Source organism: Cibotium barometz, chromosome 44 (genome assembly GCF_041138505.1).
Source record: "Cibotium barometz isolate CiBa-2024 chromosome 44, ASM4113850v1, whole genome shotgun sequence".
In the NCBI taxonomy this organism is placed as follows: domain Eukaryota; kingdom Viridiplantae; phylum Streptophyta; class Polypodiopsida; order Cyatheales; family Cibotiaceae; genus Cibotium; species Cibotium barometz.
This window is the reverse complement of record NC_141089.1, coordinates 43,673,226-43,690,408: the sequence shown is the minus strand read 5'-3', so window position 1 is coordinate 43,690,408 and position 17,183 is coordinate 43,673,226. Positions and strand designations below refer to the sequence as shown.

The following is a 17,183-nucleotide window of genomic DNA, read 5'->3' as shown; positions in this document are numbered from 1 at the left end:
TTATAACCTCATGGTAGTCATCCACAAGACAATAAACCATCAACTCCATCATGCATAGTATGGACTAGATACTACGACATTCCCACTAACGTCATCAGTGCCCAATAGTGGGTATAGAACTTGGTATCAATATATGCTCCCACACACACACACACCCCATGCACGCACACATATAAGAGCATACATGCATACAAAGGTCTGTTTATTGAGTTTCTATCAGAGCTCTAGAGATACAAGGCACACTAAGCCATAATGAAGCCTAGCACTAAGGATCATAACAAATAGAAAGAATTATTACAACAAAAAAGTAGTTGATAGGGCATATACACCACTAAAGATAGAAAGAATTAACACGATATCAATTGGTTGCAACTTGGACCAAAACTTCACAATGTGAAATTTTCATGTCCGCATAGGTGGGCGTGTTGAAGGCTTTCAGGCATGCTTCATAGTATGGAACGCTAAAGTTAGACACGAGCCTATGGGATTGTGCACGAAGCTCTAGCCTTGGCTCGAGGGAGATTGGTGGAATGTCGGTCACAGTTGGGAGGTGAGCTAGCCTACCACCTCATTATTTGGTGTAGGACTAACCTTGGTTTTCAGCTGTGTTTAGGGCACAATTTGGGAAGGATTTAGGGCCAAGGACGAGTGCTAACCCGGAAGAAATGCCAAGTACTCCTCGGGGAACCCAAGGGAGCAAACATTGACCGAGAAGCTGGTGTGATGCCAGCCAAAGGGTCTGAATCAGGCGACGAGACGTAGTGATCTCATCTGGAAAAGAACGCATGTGCCTCCCAAATCAATATCAAGCTGTGCGACAGGTGGTTGTTTGCCACCACTGCCCCCGAGTAGAATGCAATCCTGATGTAGCTATTGCCCACGAAATAGATCCTGGTGATTCATCCAATGAACTTGTGCTGCATGACATGTCCCTTAAGCTAAACAATAGCGCGATATAAGGCTGAAAGATTATGCCAAAGGAACAACTCTTAATAAAGGCTTAGTACTCATAGCACTACTAGCCTGTGTGAACATCTCCGGAGAGCAAAGAATAGCACAATGGGCAGTATCCCTGATTTCCCTTGTCACCTGCACACAGAAGATAACAGGAAAATGCAGAATGCCGGTTTCCCCCTAGATTACAACCAAACAAGATACAATCTTCGAGATGAAGAATGTATGCATGTCTAAGTCGGGCAAGGGTCTAAACTTTTAAAACCATTTCATGTCCAAGATCACGCATGCACACATTGAAGCTGTGAGAATGAAATCATGCCAGAACTCAACATGTTGAATCAAAATCTACAGCCAGTAGCCAAAGAGCATGCAGGCAGCCAAAAGAAAATAAATGAATTGTGTGGGAGGATGACAGACTTGCTAACAAAAAGATAATGATTGGATACTGAAACAGGAATGTTGGAATTACAAGGCACACAACTGTAGGCTGCCAAAAAAGCCTGCCGGCAGCAACTGCACACAGATACCTCTGCAGAAGGTTAGCTAGCAAGTGCTGGCCAGGTTGGCGCCAACCATTACCCAGTTTAGCCTTGAAAAAGGTATTCCAAGTACTTGAAAACAATAACGATTTACGGCACAGTGCACTGTGTAGGACGCAGAGCAAAACAATACAGAATTTTTCCTGCAGCAAAACAACTCTGCTAGAATTTCCCACCTGGCCTCTGGAATTTAGAAACAGGTCAGCAATAACTATGCACACTGGATTGATGGGATATGAGAAGACAAGTTGACCATTAGCACGAGAAAGCCACAACGTATTGGCATATTCAAATGACAATCTACACAGATTCAACAGATTGTTTAAACTGCAGAAAAATTGGCATATTCAAATGACAATCTACACAGATTCAACAGATTGTTTAAACTGCAGAAAAATTGGACCGTGATGTCAGAAACTGTCTTTGCGTAACCCTCAGATCTAAGGTTCTCTTGATCAAAATATCCAGAAAAAATCGAAGTAACGCAGCTGTAGTTCCATCATCATGCCAAATTTCAACTTCTCAATCAAGACCTTGCACCGTGCCTACACTCTTATGTTAGAGACTAAGAAAAAGACAACAGACACTTCCACTTACCTTCAAGCAATAAACCGCCAACCTTCTCCGAGTTTCTGGATTCCCATTCTGAAGATCAGAGATTATTGAGTGGTGAACATCCTCCTTCTGTTCCACACAAGACAATGGGATTTTGAACGATGTAAAAAATTAGCAGTTTGCTATATCTATGCCCAGTGATGGCAAATCTCCAATCAGCTACACAGTGATAACATCTTTGAATCCTGCAAAGACAATTACCTGTTCGCCAAGGAAGTGGGCTGAGACTGAATTCAATGAGTAGGAACTGAGTTTGTAATCCCGTTGCACAGCCTAGAAACAGATTATGTTTACCCAAATCAAATGCACAGTTCCAGCAGTACACTGATAAAACAAAGGATGTTTAGATGAAAAATACCCCAAAACATTAAAATCACCTGGAGAAGATCAAACTGCACCCGTCCTTCTATTGTTATGTCTTTGCTCTCCCTTGTGCCATATTGCCTGTAAACTACATGACCTTGCTTAGCAAAACACATCACACAACCCAGTGTGCATCTTATAAAAATACCCTCTGCAAAATCCAGATAAAGCATGGGCCATCCTATTGTTGCATAGCACTAACAAGGTTTGGAAAGGCTTACCAAAATTCTCATTACTGTGTGCAAGTTTTGAATCTCATTACCAGGGTCAAATCTGGCATTTGGGAAGCATGGGAGACCTTTGAATCTCTACTTCAACGGGTGGGTGACGGTTGTACAAGGTTCTTTTTAAGGATGTAGCCTCCCGACACTTCCTCATGCAGTCTGATCCACCCTGAAGCTGCCCCCAACGACGGAGGGTATGAATGATATTGAGCCACATGCTCCAAATAGACTCCGCTGGTGCCTTCTATGGCTTCGCTGCATCAAGGTCTCCATATATGCCACACGGCTATACTACTGCAAATCTCCTCTCTGGCAAAAGCCTGGGATCCAACGACCTATGGGAGGAGTTGGAACTCCCACAGTGGAAATATGAAGGTGAGAGACCTGAAGGGCTAGTCCCTCACCTTCCTCCACGTACAGCATGCTGATCGCAGCGTCCGTGGCCCAAGCAACAATGCCCCACCTGACTATGGGCGGGAGCCCGATCCATAGTGAAAACGCGCAGAATCCTCTGCCAAACCTGCTGGGCCTTTGGACAATCCCATAGACAGTGACTCTGAGACTCCTAGGGATGGCCACACCTCAGACATAATGCTGGTCTGCCGACAATGGCCAACCAAGTGCCAACTGCTAAGCTCCTGTGTGCCAGCTCCCACAAGAAAAGAGTGATCTTCCGCAGCCGAAAGCTGTCCCATATCTACATCCAGAAGTCTACAAGAAAATGTGGCAAGAGGCCTTGGGATTGCCGATGTGTTGCTGCTGTGGAGTGCCTTCCACCTCTGACATCTAAATCCTGCGGCCCAACCGCGCAGTGTAGGCAAAGAAGGCATAGTCACAAGGGAACGTCGTTCCAAGCTCTTGGAACGGGGGAACGCGTTCACTAGAGATAGCCGTTCCCGTTCCCGTTCCAAAATGGCACCGCAGACCATGTAAGAAATATAAGTGAACTATGTATCATGTAGAACACATCTATGCATTATCATGGCCACTACTGAGATGGTTTGAGGTTCTTTCTTTACTATGCCTCTTTCCAAAGCATTTACAGATATATAAAGTAAATTTATAAACACACTTATGCAATGATGTGGCGTTCCCGATTCCGTTCCCTTTTATTCAAGCTTTTCGTTCCCGTTCCAAACAGTCATCCGTTCCCCAAAACGTTCCCGTTCCCTTGTGACTATGAAAGAAGGGGGTACCAAGCGACTCCTCTCTGTCCTCTGGATCCTGCCATGTCCACTCTCTTGGGTCCGACTAAAGAACTCGTAAAAAGGCCGGCCCTCGAACATCCATAGCCACCATAGTCTCTCTCTGGCCACCTTGGCCAGTGGGGGGTCGATGTGCCACTCATGTGCATGAAAGCCAATCACCCTCACCCTCTACAAGGTGCATCCCCTGAGGTCCTCTAAGGGGGTCTCTGACCTCTCCAATCTGCCAATAAAGAAAGTGAGTCAAGCAGTGTACTCGTCCGTGCCATGAACTCCCAAGGGTATGCCAATCACTCCAAAGGGATAGAAGAGTTGATGTCGAGGCTAAGCCGGTCTCTACCCCTGATCTCTTGAGCCTCCAAGGGGAACTGTTTGAACGCAAGCCAGTCTCCAAGGGAAAGCCTGGCGGAACTCCATTATATGAGCTTCTTTCGAATGCTCAGAAGGAGGGGGGAAGCTGCTCCTCAGGAGAGATGTCGATGCCAACAAGGCATCCCAAATAGTGAACAGGGGTTCCCCGCGGGACCCACTGAAAAGCCTCAACTGGACACCAAGTCAGGGCAGTTGATAAGCCAACCCAAAATCCCTGTGACTTGTGCCAATTGATATATGCTCCACATGCACGACAAAAAATCTCAATAGCATCAGTGAATCTCTGGAGGTTCCCCTCGGCCCCCCACAGGTATATTGTTGTGTCATCAACGAACTCGGAATCAAGGAGCTCCTCTTGTACTCGGATGGGGAGACAGTCCCTGGAGTCTGGTCTCCTAGGCAAAGAGAAAACTACTCATGGTCTCGGTCACGACGAACAACAAAAGATAAGGTGCTAGAGGGCACCCTTGCCGGACTGAGCGTGAAAGGAGAAATCTATCACCTCTATCGTCCCCTCCAAAAAGCCCCAATCTACTATGTCACAATCCACGGGCTATATGATGCACTCTCTTGAAGTCACTACAGAGAGGCAAGACCCTTGCGAATACTACTCTCCTACTCTTGGAAGCCAACCAATCTACTCTGCACTGCCTCTTGTAAAAGACTACTAATCTCGCGAAGGCCTGCATCAAGGGCTCTTGATGCTGCGCCTAAGTGAAAATCCAACCTTTCCCAAATCCCCTCTATCTTGCTGCAAACCTCTGGGTCCTATATGAGGCTATCTGGAATACGGGTAGTCATTTGTCTGTCTTGCCTCCAAGGGTCATCCAAAAAAAGAATAATCTGAGCATGGTCGAAAAAAGTAGTGACAGCCAATAAAACCAATCATGCCGCCACGCCCACAAGCCCACTCGTCGACATAGAACCGATCTGTGACATGCGGAAGCTTCGGGGGAGATCGGTAACTTCAATACTCAGAAATCAGCACACTTGTCGCGATGAAATTAACGCGCAAAATTGAATGTAGATGTGCAGAAAAATAGAGAGAGAGAGAGAGAGGGAGAGGAGGACACAGTATTGGGTCCCGAATACCCTCTGTAGGGCCCCCACCACGAATGGTGTATTTGCTTTTATTAGAATGATGCAAAACTGAAAATAAAAGACTGAACCTGAACCTTCTTGACTGAGGAGAATCCTCTGCCCTTGACCTTCAATCCTTCACCCCTTTGCGTTAGCTTCTCCTTGGCTATCTTGGCCCTTGAGTTAGCTTTAGCACTTTGATGAAATATGAGATGAATGACCTGAAATATGCCCTGGGTATTTATACCCCCACGACCTGTTTCACATTGGGGCTGTCTGGCCACTTGCGCAGGCTGCTGGTCGGCTAGCTATATTTCCCTCCACGACCTGTTTCACATTGAGGCTGTCTGGCCACTTGCGCAGGCTGCTGGACAGCCTGCTAGGCTCTGGCCGCCTGCAGTCCAGGCTGCCCCATGAGCTAGCCAACACTTTGGGCTGGCCCAAGGCAAGTTGGCTGCCTCTCTTGGACTGGCCGACAGCTTGCCCAGCCAGGAGTGGGCAAGGGCCATGGGCCCCTTGGGGTGGCCTAAGGCCTACCCCCTGCCCAACCATGGGGTATAATCCCCTTTCTTGGGTAGCACTAATGGATGCCCCCTTCTACCTGAAAATCCTACCTGTCTAAACAACGGTTTGGCATCCAGTGTCATACCAGATACACAGAACCACTGACATCATTCTAGAGGGAGACTCTCAGCATGGACTGGCACTGATTCATGTGCAGGACAATGCACACCTGACCTCGAACGACTGGAGTGGAACCCTGGCTGACTCGTCCCGGACTGGGCTCACATGGGACCAATTTTCCACCCCAAGTCCTGCACCTTCTGTACAGATATGTCTACGTGGCATCAAAGTGCGGGATGCACGTGACACGATCGAGTCTGGATAGGTTAGGGCTGGTGTTCCTTCTCTTTGATCACGAACGGAGCTGGCCGATTATCATCGAAGGGCCCCAAGAGTGCTCTAGAGAGGCCAAGGGGGGAGGGGATCTAGAACAACTAGAGCAGAGGAAGCAAGAGGGGGGAGAGTCGAGGCATACTGTGGGATCGAGGGAGGAGGGGGGAGGAGATGGCTGCGAGGCGGGGCCACTACAGGCACTTAAGGAGCAACAATCTCCACTTGCTGTAAACTTGGAGGGTGGGTTCCCATGATGGAACTTAGGGGGGAGGGGGGGTGTTTTCGTGAGGGAACTACGGGGAGGAGGGGGGGGAGGGGGGTACATCACCGTCAAGGGACTGCTGAGATAAATGCTCAAAACGGTTTTTTGAAAAAATTGAATCCTCCTGGATCTTGCCAACCTGGCACGCCTACTGACGTCGCTCGCCTCTCGACATTTACAGGCAATCCCGCCTCGGGCCAACGGTCTCTGCCACTCTCCAACATCGGCCTTAGCTTGTGCCTAATGCTCTAGTACATGACGGTTTGTGTCCCGCCCACCTCATTGAGAAGGGTTTGAACCAGGAAGGGGGGAAAGGGGGGGGGGGGCGCAAGGGGACAATTGGAGGCAGTCTCCTAGACTGCCAACGAGGGCAAACTCAAGCGATGTGCATTGTGTCTACAGAATCGGGTCTCCCCGCCGCAGACTAGGAAGTAAAATGATGTGAGGCACTAAGTCTCGGGAGGCGATGGAGATGCAAAGGGATGGGATCCCAACCATCCACCCAAGAATTGACGGGGCAATAGGGGGGATTTCATCACCCTCCTGATAGCACCACCTATCACCAAGAGGAGAGGAAGGTATTCCTTCTTGAGGCCTGGAAAGCAGACTGTCACAAGAAAGCCTGAGAAGCGGACCAGAGGATGACGCCGAGTCGAGGCCGTGTTGCCACCTCGCAAAGACCTGGCCGTACGCAGTGCGACGGGGCTCAACTCCATGCCTGTCCAAAGCTGCAAGCAAATCAAACTCAAGCTGGTAGTAGCCACGCCCAAAAGGATGAATGTTTGTGATCTTTCTAGGCACGCCGAGAAGGTTTCCCTATAAAAGACCCCTAAACTATCCACATGCTAGGAGGCTACCCACAATCTTACATACCTAGGTGGAGGCCTCCAAAGAGGCAATTGTTGTTGAAAAATGTATCATCTCCAAATGGTCTACATGTACCCTAACATTCTTGTACTGGTCATTTCTATGAGGCCTTGCATTGCAGACATCATTTAGGATTTTTCTACCATTCTATTTATGGCATATGTATACTTCGTGATTGTCAGCCTAATATAGCTGGCCAACTAGCTCATATGGGACATATTTAAGGTTCACACCGTTCTCATCATTTCCCATCTCATTCTTGCATATTTGTTGGAGGTCATTGGCTGTTGCAACAGTCTCTTTTGCTTGTAGATACCTACGGGCTTCCCTCGTGCTCATTTTCAACAATAATCAACTGTCTACAACCTTCTACAATTTGTACTTGGGCCTACAACCTATGTTTTCTCTTTCTTTCATGGTATCAGAGCCAAACGCTGACCTACAGGAAAGAAAGTGCTGCGTTTTTTCTGATTGGAGCAAAGGCTTCCTGAAGAGTGCTGCATTTTTTGCATCTGTAGCCTGGTACTGCTGCGTTTTTGTTGTTGGAGGCTGAAGCTCTCTTCTAAGTGCTTAAGACAAGGTTTCTAAGAGATTTGCTTTCTCTATTTCTTTTTTCCCACCCTCCCTCCCTTTCTTCTTTCTTTCCTCTTGCTGTGCACAGCTTGAGAGGAGGCTATTTGCTGTTTTTTACAGCCCACTTGCTTCAAGGAAGGTTTCTTGTCAGAGGACATGGCTTCAGGAGATTTCTCTACTGTTGTTCCTTCTCCAATTGATACTCCAGCACCTTCACAGCCTGGATCCCCTGCTCCACAGGTGGTTCCTCTTCCCAATCTTTCTTCTCTGAGTCTCTCTCATCCAGTTCATGTTCTCACCCCTACCCATATACTATCCTACAATCCTCCCCAAGTTAGTGACTCCATGAAGCCTACAGCAACCAACTATCATACTTGGTCTTTTTACTCACAGTTATTGCTAGAGGGAGCCAGTGAGTGGATGTCCATCTCCACACCTCACTTGGTGGACCTTGCTTTGAGAAGCATATTGGATGCTCGGGCCCGTCTTATCATCATCCACTGCATGACTCCGTCTATACAAGCACAGTTTATCTCTACTCAGAGTAATGCTCATCAGGTGTGGACGAAGATCCAAAGGAGGTATGGGAGAGTTTCGACAGTGAAGATTGCCAAACTGGAGTCAAATCTGGAGAAGATTACAATCAATGAGTCACATAACATGGTTGAGAAGATTGGAGAGTTCACCCGTATCAAGCTATAGCTTGAGGAGTCCGAGAGCACAATCAACAATCCTATCCATAAGCTTCTTGGAAAATTGCATCCTTCCTTTAATTCTTTTAGAGATCATATTTACTTCCATGATACTCTTCCCCCTTTCGAGGGAGTTGTGAGTTATCTCCACGACAAGTGCATGCTTCGCGGAAAAGGCAAGTCAGAATCTACTTTTGTTGCCTCTAATGAGGGTAAAGGCAAAGGCGGAAAAGGAGACTACAACAACAACAACAAAAACAAAGGCAAAGGCAAAGGCAAGGGTAAATAGGATTCAAAGGAGTCCAAGGACAAAAGCAATGAATGTGATTGCTGTGGCAGGATAGGTCAGTGACACACCTGAAGCTGTGGAATGGGTTGGTTCTGCCCACATCACCAATCAAGCCCATATCCTGGACGACTACCAAACACTCTCTTCTTCAATTCGCATCGGCTACTACACCTCCTCGCTTCCTATCACCAGTGTTGGTAATGTTTCTTTGGGTTCCTCTCCCACATTACATGAAGTTTTATATGTACCACAAATTTCCAAAAACCTGTTTTCAATGTACAAAGCTTCTTAGAAGGGACTTGGTGTGTACTTTGATGATGAGGTCATTAAAGTGATCAACAAGAAGACTCTCTCGGTTATTGCCAATGGAGTCCATGATGGGGATCTCTACAAGGTCACCAACTTTACTTCCCAGATCCCTCATACTGACTCACATATTCATCAGCTTTTCTCCTCCTTGATGGCTTTGGTTTCCAAGGCAGATACTTCTCAACGACATTCACGCTTCGGTCATGTACCCATTGCTACCTTACAGAAGTTCCATTCTAAGCAGGTTGTTGGCGGACTACCTCAACTCAAGTCTCTTTCACACATTTGCTCATCTTGCAAGATGGGCAAGCTTCATCAAGATGCATTTCTAAAGGAGTACACTCATCGAGCAACCCGAAGACTGGAGCTTATACATGCAAATCTTGCTACACCCATGGAGGTTGAGTCTCTTGGAGGGACTCAATATTTTCTTGTCAATGATTTCACTCGCACAGTCTGGGTATGTTTTCTGGCTCACAAGTCAAATGCTTTTGCTAGTTTCAAGACTTGGATCGCAATGGTGGAAAATCAGTCTAGGAGCACAATTTCATTTCTATAGACTGATAATGGTGGTGAGTTTGTACCATTTGATGACTTCCTTGCGTCGAAGGACATTCACCGACAAACCACAGTTCCTTACACTTCTCAGCAAAATGGAGTTGTGGAACCGAAGAACCGGACCATAAAAGAGATGGCTCATGCTTTGTTGCATCATGCAAGTCTCCCTCCTACTTTCTGGGATGAAGCTGTGGCTACCTCAATTTATCTCATTAATCGCTCTCACAAAAGCGGTTTAGGGGATGACTTCGGAGGAGGCTTTTACAAGACACATGCCTTTTGTTTCTCACCTACGTGTTTTTGGTTGTGTTGCTCATGTGCATGTCCCAGATCAAAAGAGGACCACACTCGCACCACCAAAGTCAAAAGGGATGATCTTCATACGCTACAGTTTGAGATCCAAAGGGTACCGCTTTTGGGATCCAAAGATTGATGACATCATCATTTTCCGTGATGCTTGATTTAATGAGAGCTTGTTTGGCATCAACTCCTCTCCACTTGATGCATCTACAGATTTTCTGGATGATCCATTCCCGATGTTAGTGATCTTATACCTCTTCCACGTCCAACTCCTCCTCCTCCTCCTCCTGCAACTCCGGTGCCAGTTGCTACTTTACAGCCACCAATTCTTGTTGCACCACCTTCTGTAGCTCCCAGTCCCTCTACAAGTCTTGCTTTGACTCCAGGATTACCCTCACCAGTGCTTACTTCATCACCTCCCCCAGCAACATCGAATGAGTCCTCTACTACAACTGGATCTTCTTCTTCACGCTTTGAGAGGAAGGCTGGCCTACCTCGATGCGTTCAACGACTCTTTAGAGATTCTGGTCTCCTTGATGCACAACTCCATAACCAAATTTCTATCACCATCCCTGGACCTCACCGTTCATCTCGGCCTTCTACATCTCATCACACAATGAATCATGCTCTCATGAGTTCTCTCCAAGAGATCAATGAGCCTGAGAGTCCAGAGGAGGCTCTTTCAGAGCCGCAATGGCGGCAAGCCATGGAATCAAAGATGTCCTCTATTGAGAGAAATCACACTTGGTCTTTGGTGCCACAACCTCTACATCATCGTGTGATTGGTGTGAAATGGATTTTGAAAGTCAAGTTTCATGCAAATGGTACTTTGGACAAGTACAAAGCCCGCCTTGTTGCTCGAGGATATGCTCGGAAGGCAATTAAAGACTTTGATGAGACATTTGCTCTTGCAACCAAGTATACCACCATCAAGATTGTTTTGGCTCTGGCTGCACACTTTAGATGGCCCATGTTCCAAACGGATGTCAAATCTGCTTTTTTGAATGGAGATTTAGAGAAGGAAGTTTATGTTGAGCAACCTCCTGGTTTTGTGATTCAGGGACAAGACACCCATGTGTATCTTCTGAATAAGACTCTTTATGGTCTCAAACAGGCACCCTGTGCTTGGTATCAGAAGATGGATGCCTTCTTGTTATCTCTTGGCTTTGAGAGGACATATGCAGACAACAATCTTTATGTGCTTCTTTTTGATGGAGATATTTGTGTCATTGTTTTGTATGTTTATGACCTCATCCTTTCTGGCTCAGATACTAAGTTGGTCACCCAGGTTCAGTCCAAGCTTTCAGAGACGTTTGAGATGACTGATCTTTGCCTTCATTATTTTCTTGGGCTAGAGCCTGGAGATTTGGCAGAAAGATGATTGTATATTCATTTCTCAATAGAAGTATGTGAAGAAGCTGCTCACTTTATGGGTTGTCAAACTGTACACCTCTCTCTTGTCCCATGGATCCCAATGCCAAGTTAACCAAGGAGGATGATACACCCTTGGTGGATTCCAAGGAGTACTAGCTGATTGTTGGCTCATTCCTTTACCTTGCCAACACCTGTCCAAATTTCTCGTATGCTATGAGTGTTCTCAACCAATTCTCATCAGCCGCTCGAAAGTCTCATCAGTAGGCAGCTTTGAGAGTTCTTCGTTATCTTCGAGGTACTTCAAATTATGGCATCAACTATTCCAATGGTGCTGATTTGGTTAGTTTCACAAATATTGATTGGGCAAGCTGCATTGATACTCGGAGATCTACATCTGGATATTGTGTCATGCTTGGTACACGATTGGTTTCTTAGAAGTCTCAAAAGCAGAGGACTATTGTAGCTTCTTCCACCGAGCCTGAGTACAAATCCTACCTTCTCTCCCCCACTGAGACACTTTGGATTCATCAAATTCTAGAGCATTTGTACTGTATTGACACTTCCCCAATTACCATCTTCTCAAATTCTCAAAGTGCTATTGCTTTAGCTCAGAATCCTATGATTAGGGGACGATCCAAGCATATTGAGGTGCATTATCATTTTGTATGCAACTAGATCGAGCTTGGACTTCTTCGACTGGCCTACTATTCTACCAAAAACAATGTGGCTAATCTCTTCACCCAACCACTTCCAAGAGCTACTTTGGAGGTGTTACTTCATCGTGCTGGTATTGGACCGCCCCTCTAGCGCTGAAGAGGAGGTGTTGGAAAATATATCATCTCTAGATGGTCTACATGTATCCTAGCATGCTTGTACTAGTCATTTCTATGAGGCCCTACATTGCAGACATCATTTAGGATTTTTCTAACATTTTATGAGTCTTTGTAGACTATTTATAGCACATTTATGCTTCATGGCTGCTATTGGCCTGCTATACGGCTGGCCAACTAGCTCATATGGGACATATGTAAGGGTTCACACCCTTCTCATCATTTCCCATCTCATTTTTTTATATTTGTTGGAGGTCATTGGCTGTTGCAATAGTTGCTTATGCTTGTGAGCACCTACAGGCTTCCCTCGTGCTCATTTTCAACAATAATCAACTTGTCTACAACCTTCTGCAGTTTGTACTTGGGCCTAAAACCTGTGTTTAACCTTTGTACTTCCCTCGTGCTCATTTTCAACAATAATCAACTGTCTACAACCTTCTGCAATTTGTACTTGGGCCTAAAACCTGTGTTTTCTCTTTCTTTCAAGAGTCGAAGCAAGAAGCTGGAGATCTTCGAAAAAGAAGAGACAAGGGATGACGATCTCGGGCAAGGATGACAAAGCAACTGTCATGGAGTCTTGGGGTATAAAACTAGAGAATGTTGAAACTTGCCATCGATAAACTAGCCCCGAAAGCTGTAAGCACCAAACCAAGGAGAAGGGGGGGAGGGCAAGCAAAAGAATTGGAGGAAGGGGGCACGGCTGCGCGAGGGGTTGGGGCGAAAAAGGAGCAAGCAGAGGGGAGGGCTACGGTCGAAGCAAGAATTGAGTAGAAAGGGGGGCAGAAAGAATGGGAGACAAGAGGAGGAGGCTGGCTTGGGAAAGCGAGGAGGCAAGCAAGAGGGCATGGCAATGCGAGAAGGAAGAGAGGGGGGAGCACTGGCGGGAGGCACCATTGGGGAGGCAAAGGGCAGGGCAAAGGCGGAGAGCTCAAGTGGGCGCCACAAGGAGAGGCAAAAAGGAGAACAGAGGTTAGGGTTGCATGCAGAGGGGGAGCAAGTGGGCGATGGCAAGTGAGGCGAGAGAAAGCGAAGGGAAAAGGGGAGCTACACACAAGCACAAGGGGGCAAAGGCGGGGAGGGGGGAGCGGTCAAACAAAGGCAATGGCGAGGATGTGTGCTAGGCGCACAGGGGGAAGAGATCCAACTCATCAGTTCTCAAAACTCCATTGTTGGATTTTAAGGACAAGCATTAGAGGAAATTATTGCAAGGATCTTGTGTGGATTTAGAAGGCTCCATTGGATCCTATAAATTGGCAATGTACTCTGGCTATTGGATCGATAAGAATAATTATGTGTGCACTTTGTTTAACCCTTTCTTAATCAAGTTGTTATCTTAACTTCCCATTTATGAGTTTCATCAATTTGTTTAACCCTTTCTTAATCAAGTTATCTTAACTTCCCAATTATGAGTTTCATCAATTGCTTTGAACCACCCTAAAATAACTCATCATCACTTATGTGTGCGACTCTCATGGCGGCACCTTTCTTGCACATTTTGAGGTCAATGACCTTCTCTTGGTCTTTGTTGTAGTACAACAAAAATAGCAATAGCAACGATTCTACATATTCCCAAGCTCCACCAAACCACAAGAAGCACATGTCAATTTCTCCACAGTCAAACACCTTCAGCTCCAAAGCCATCTCACTTTCCAACTTTCTCTACACCAGCTCCATCAAAAACAGCACGTTCTATCGTGGCAACCAGCACTGACTATTCTTGGCTACCTTGGAGTTCAAAACAACTTCTTTTCTCTTACCATAGCTCCTTCAACGCCAACAAATGGCAACATTTAGGCACATCTTCCATAAGCTACAGCAAACCCATCGTCTGTAGATGGCGACAGAAACTCCCTTCAAGCTTCAACAATAGCTTCTCTCCAACACAACAGCCTCCTTTGTAGAAGAGGAGCTCAATACTCCACAACAGTGAGGCAAGTATAATAGAAAGAACATGAAATCATTATTTTCTTGAGTGATATTGTTGAAACCTTAAGGTTTTAATAAGTGTGAAAAGTCTTACATTAAGGGATGTTCACATGGCCCAAGAAAAAATCACTCTACAAACATTGGTAATCTTTTTATTTGGCCAAAAGAACCTAAAATATACGTCGGTGAGCAATTCGCTTAAGCCTTTCTCAAACAGGTTTTAACTTTGAAATTACGAGTTTCATCATTTGCTTTGAACTGCCTTAAATTAGCTTAAATTTAAGTAGGTAGCTGCGCAAGTTTTGCATTTGGTTCTTTGCACTCATTTCCAATGGAAACTTTGACATCAAATGGACTTACTCTCTACACAAAAAAAGAATTCAAGTCTAGAGTGAATTGTGGGATTTTTCAAAAGTGCACATGGCACATGGAAGCAAAATGATCATGCCCAATAACTTGACAACACGCTCAATATCACATGGCAACTCTCATTCAAAAGTCATAGTCAAGAAGATTTCGACAAGTATGGAAGACCAATCCGTGTGCTAAAATGAAAGCATTTCCATGGTTTCTAGTTTACCAAGGACTTTGGGGTGAGATTTTGGACAACGGAACACCTAGTGTGTATATTGGAAGTTGCACTTAGGAACCACCATTCACATGTTTTAGAAATGTAACTTCATGGAATTTAAAAAGTAGACGTTACATGGATGCATTAATTATTTGGAGAAGGGAAATCCTTCAACCCAAAGCATGAAGTATTCTTAGGACTATTAGTTGTTATTATAATGGATTCAACATAACCAATTCGTTCTTGTCATGTGCATAGTGTGTATCTACCATGTGCTACATGCACACAAGACTAGCTTCGAGATTGGGGAAGCTTGGAGCTAGGCAGGCTGATTGGCGAGCTGAGTTAGGGATAGACTAACGGGTGGGCACCCAAGTGTGGACGCCCGATGACCGGCCAAGAGCCTATAAAAGGGTGGATAGAGTCTCGCGTATCTTTGTGAGAGCTCTATGGTCAAGAGCCTGGATCTAGTGCAGACGTGCACCTGCTTTACGCAGCCGAGGGCGGCAGCAATCTCGAGGCCCGTGAGAGTAGCTTCGTGGCGGTATGGGACGTCACGAGGCAAAGATTGGTCGGTACGTTCATCTACTTAGCTCAGCTCATGGCTCGGTGGGGACAACCAAGACTTGTGGGCTTGCCCACGGCTGTCAAGGTTGGGAGGTGAGTCAAGCCTGCATCCCCTTCACGTTTGTTTGGTTTGTATGCAGGTTTCGAGTCTTGTACCAAGAGCGTTCTAAGAGGAGATCCTATGGGGATTTGACAGTGGTATCAAAGCAAGCCTCGAGAACGAGCAAGTCGGTAGGTAGAGAAAAAAGCGGTCAAAGAAAAGGTATGAGTTCGAGTAGACTGCTATTTTTCCATACACACTGCTGTTTTTTCAGATTTCAGCATGTTATATACGCATCGTTGGCCATGTTGGGGGTTTTGGTCTTGTAAAGGGTCAATTAGTTGCTTGAGAAGAGCTTTTTTATTGACAAGGAGTAAAGCATGAGCTGTCGGCTGTGTGAACCAGTCAACAAGAACAGCATGAGAAAGAGAGAGAGAGAGGGAGAGAAGCAATCGTGTAGCAAAGCGAACAGCCAGGTGGTGCCTGCGCAGCAAGGCGATCAACCGGGCGTTATTTTTTGCTGATAGTAGGTGACGGCGGCCATCTTCCCTTCAACTGACAGATGGCGACCAATCGAGCGGAGCTTTCTTCCTCTTCGTGTGCTGTTTACAGGTGTCGACCAGCTGCTTTCATCGTTTGTAGCCCATGTTTTTTTTGAGACACGCTGCTTTTCATTTTTTTAAAGAACTTCACAAAACAAAGAAAAAAAAACAATTGTAGCAAAGCAAACAAAAAAGCTACGTTTTGATACGTTATGTTTTGTTTTTCTTTAAAAGAAACAAAAACAAGACAAAGTGTTTTAAAAAATATATAATGACTTTATGTGTGTAGCCTATGTGTTTTTTTTTAAGTGTCTTTTTTTTCTTTTTTCTTTTTCTTTTTTTTTTTCCAAGCTTATGTGTGGCTTTTATAAAAGCCCTCAAGCTTGGTTTTTTTTTTCCTACACAAAAGCAACACGTAAAAAACATGCTTTTTGAGAAGGTCTATAAAATATGCCTCAAGTAGGCTTCTTACCACACTCCTCATACTCTCTAGCACTCTTCCTTGTTCAAAGCCAAGCTTTTCTCTCACCTTGCCCTCTTCAAAATGTCGACCCAAGAATCCAAGTTGGAGCCCATTCTCGAACGTGAGGACCTGCCGGCTACGGAAGCCACCGATGGCGATCTCTTCGACGATTGTTTCAAAATCAAATTTCCAAGAGTTTAAAGTTGCTCTCAAAGCTTCTTCCTCGGAACGTCAAGCACAAATCGCCGTGCAGATGCAAGCTTTACAGAACTCCATCTCTTTGTTGACCACTACTCTAGCTACTCTTTCGGGTATGGATACTTTGGCATCTGCTTTAGGTCCCAATATTACTCCGGAATAGTTTGGGGGCGAGCAAAAGCAGCGTACCAAGGAGATAGTGGACACTTGGCTACATAAGTGGCAAGTGCATTTTCAGTTTCATCCATATGACGATGGAAAAAAGATCCAATTAGCAGCAAGTTTTCTCTCAGGCAAAGCTTTGCTTTAGTGGAAAGAACTCAACCCTAAACCAACGACTTGGACACAGTTCGAAGAAGTCTTCAAGAAAGAATTCCTCAAGAAAGAGGATGACTATGATGTTGTTGCCCGGTTTGCGACTTTGACCATGATCTCGCAGAACCTCACTATGAGGTCTATCTTCAGAAATTTAGGGACTTGCTGATGAAAGCTACGAAGATGGATTCCACAACTCTTTTGGTTTCTTCGTAACCACTTTACCCGACTCATACCGTTTACGAGTTAAAAACA

The 17,183-nt window shown here is 45.6% G+C and overlaps 1 protein-coding gene across 4 annotated transcripts in view; it reads right to left on the bottom strand.

Annotated features, from left to right (window-relative positions):
• LOC147613322 (DNA polymerase delta subunit 1) overlaps positions 1-17,183 on the bottom strand; it is a 57,021-nt gene that overhangs the window by 29,681 nt on the left and 10,157 nt on the right. For all 4 annotated transcript variants that reach the window (XM_086782615.1, XM_086782614.1, XM_086782616.1 and 1 more), the window contains 3 exons: positions 2,489-2,555; positions 2,313-2,384; positions 2,094-2,180 (listed from right to left, as the gene is read on the bottom strand). In XM_086782615.1, the coding sequence (XP_086638741.1) occupies positions 2,094-2,180; positions 2,313-2,384; positions 2,489-2,555 (226 nt within the window). The remainder of the gene's footprint in view (positions 1-2,093; positions 2,181-2,312; positions 2,385-2,488; positions 2,556-17,183) is intronic.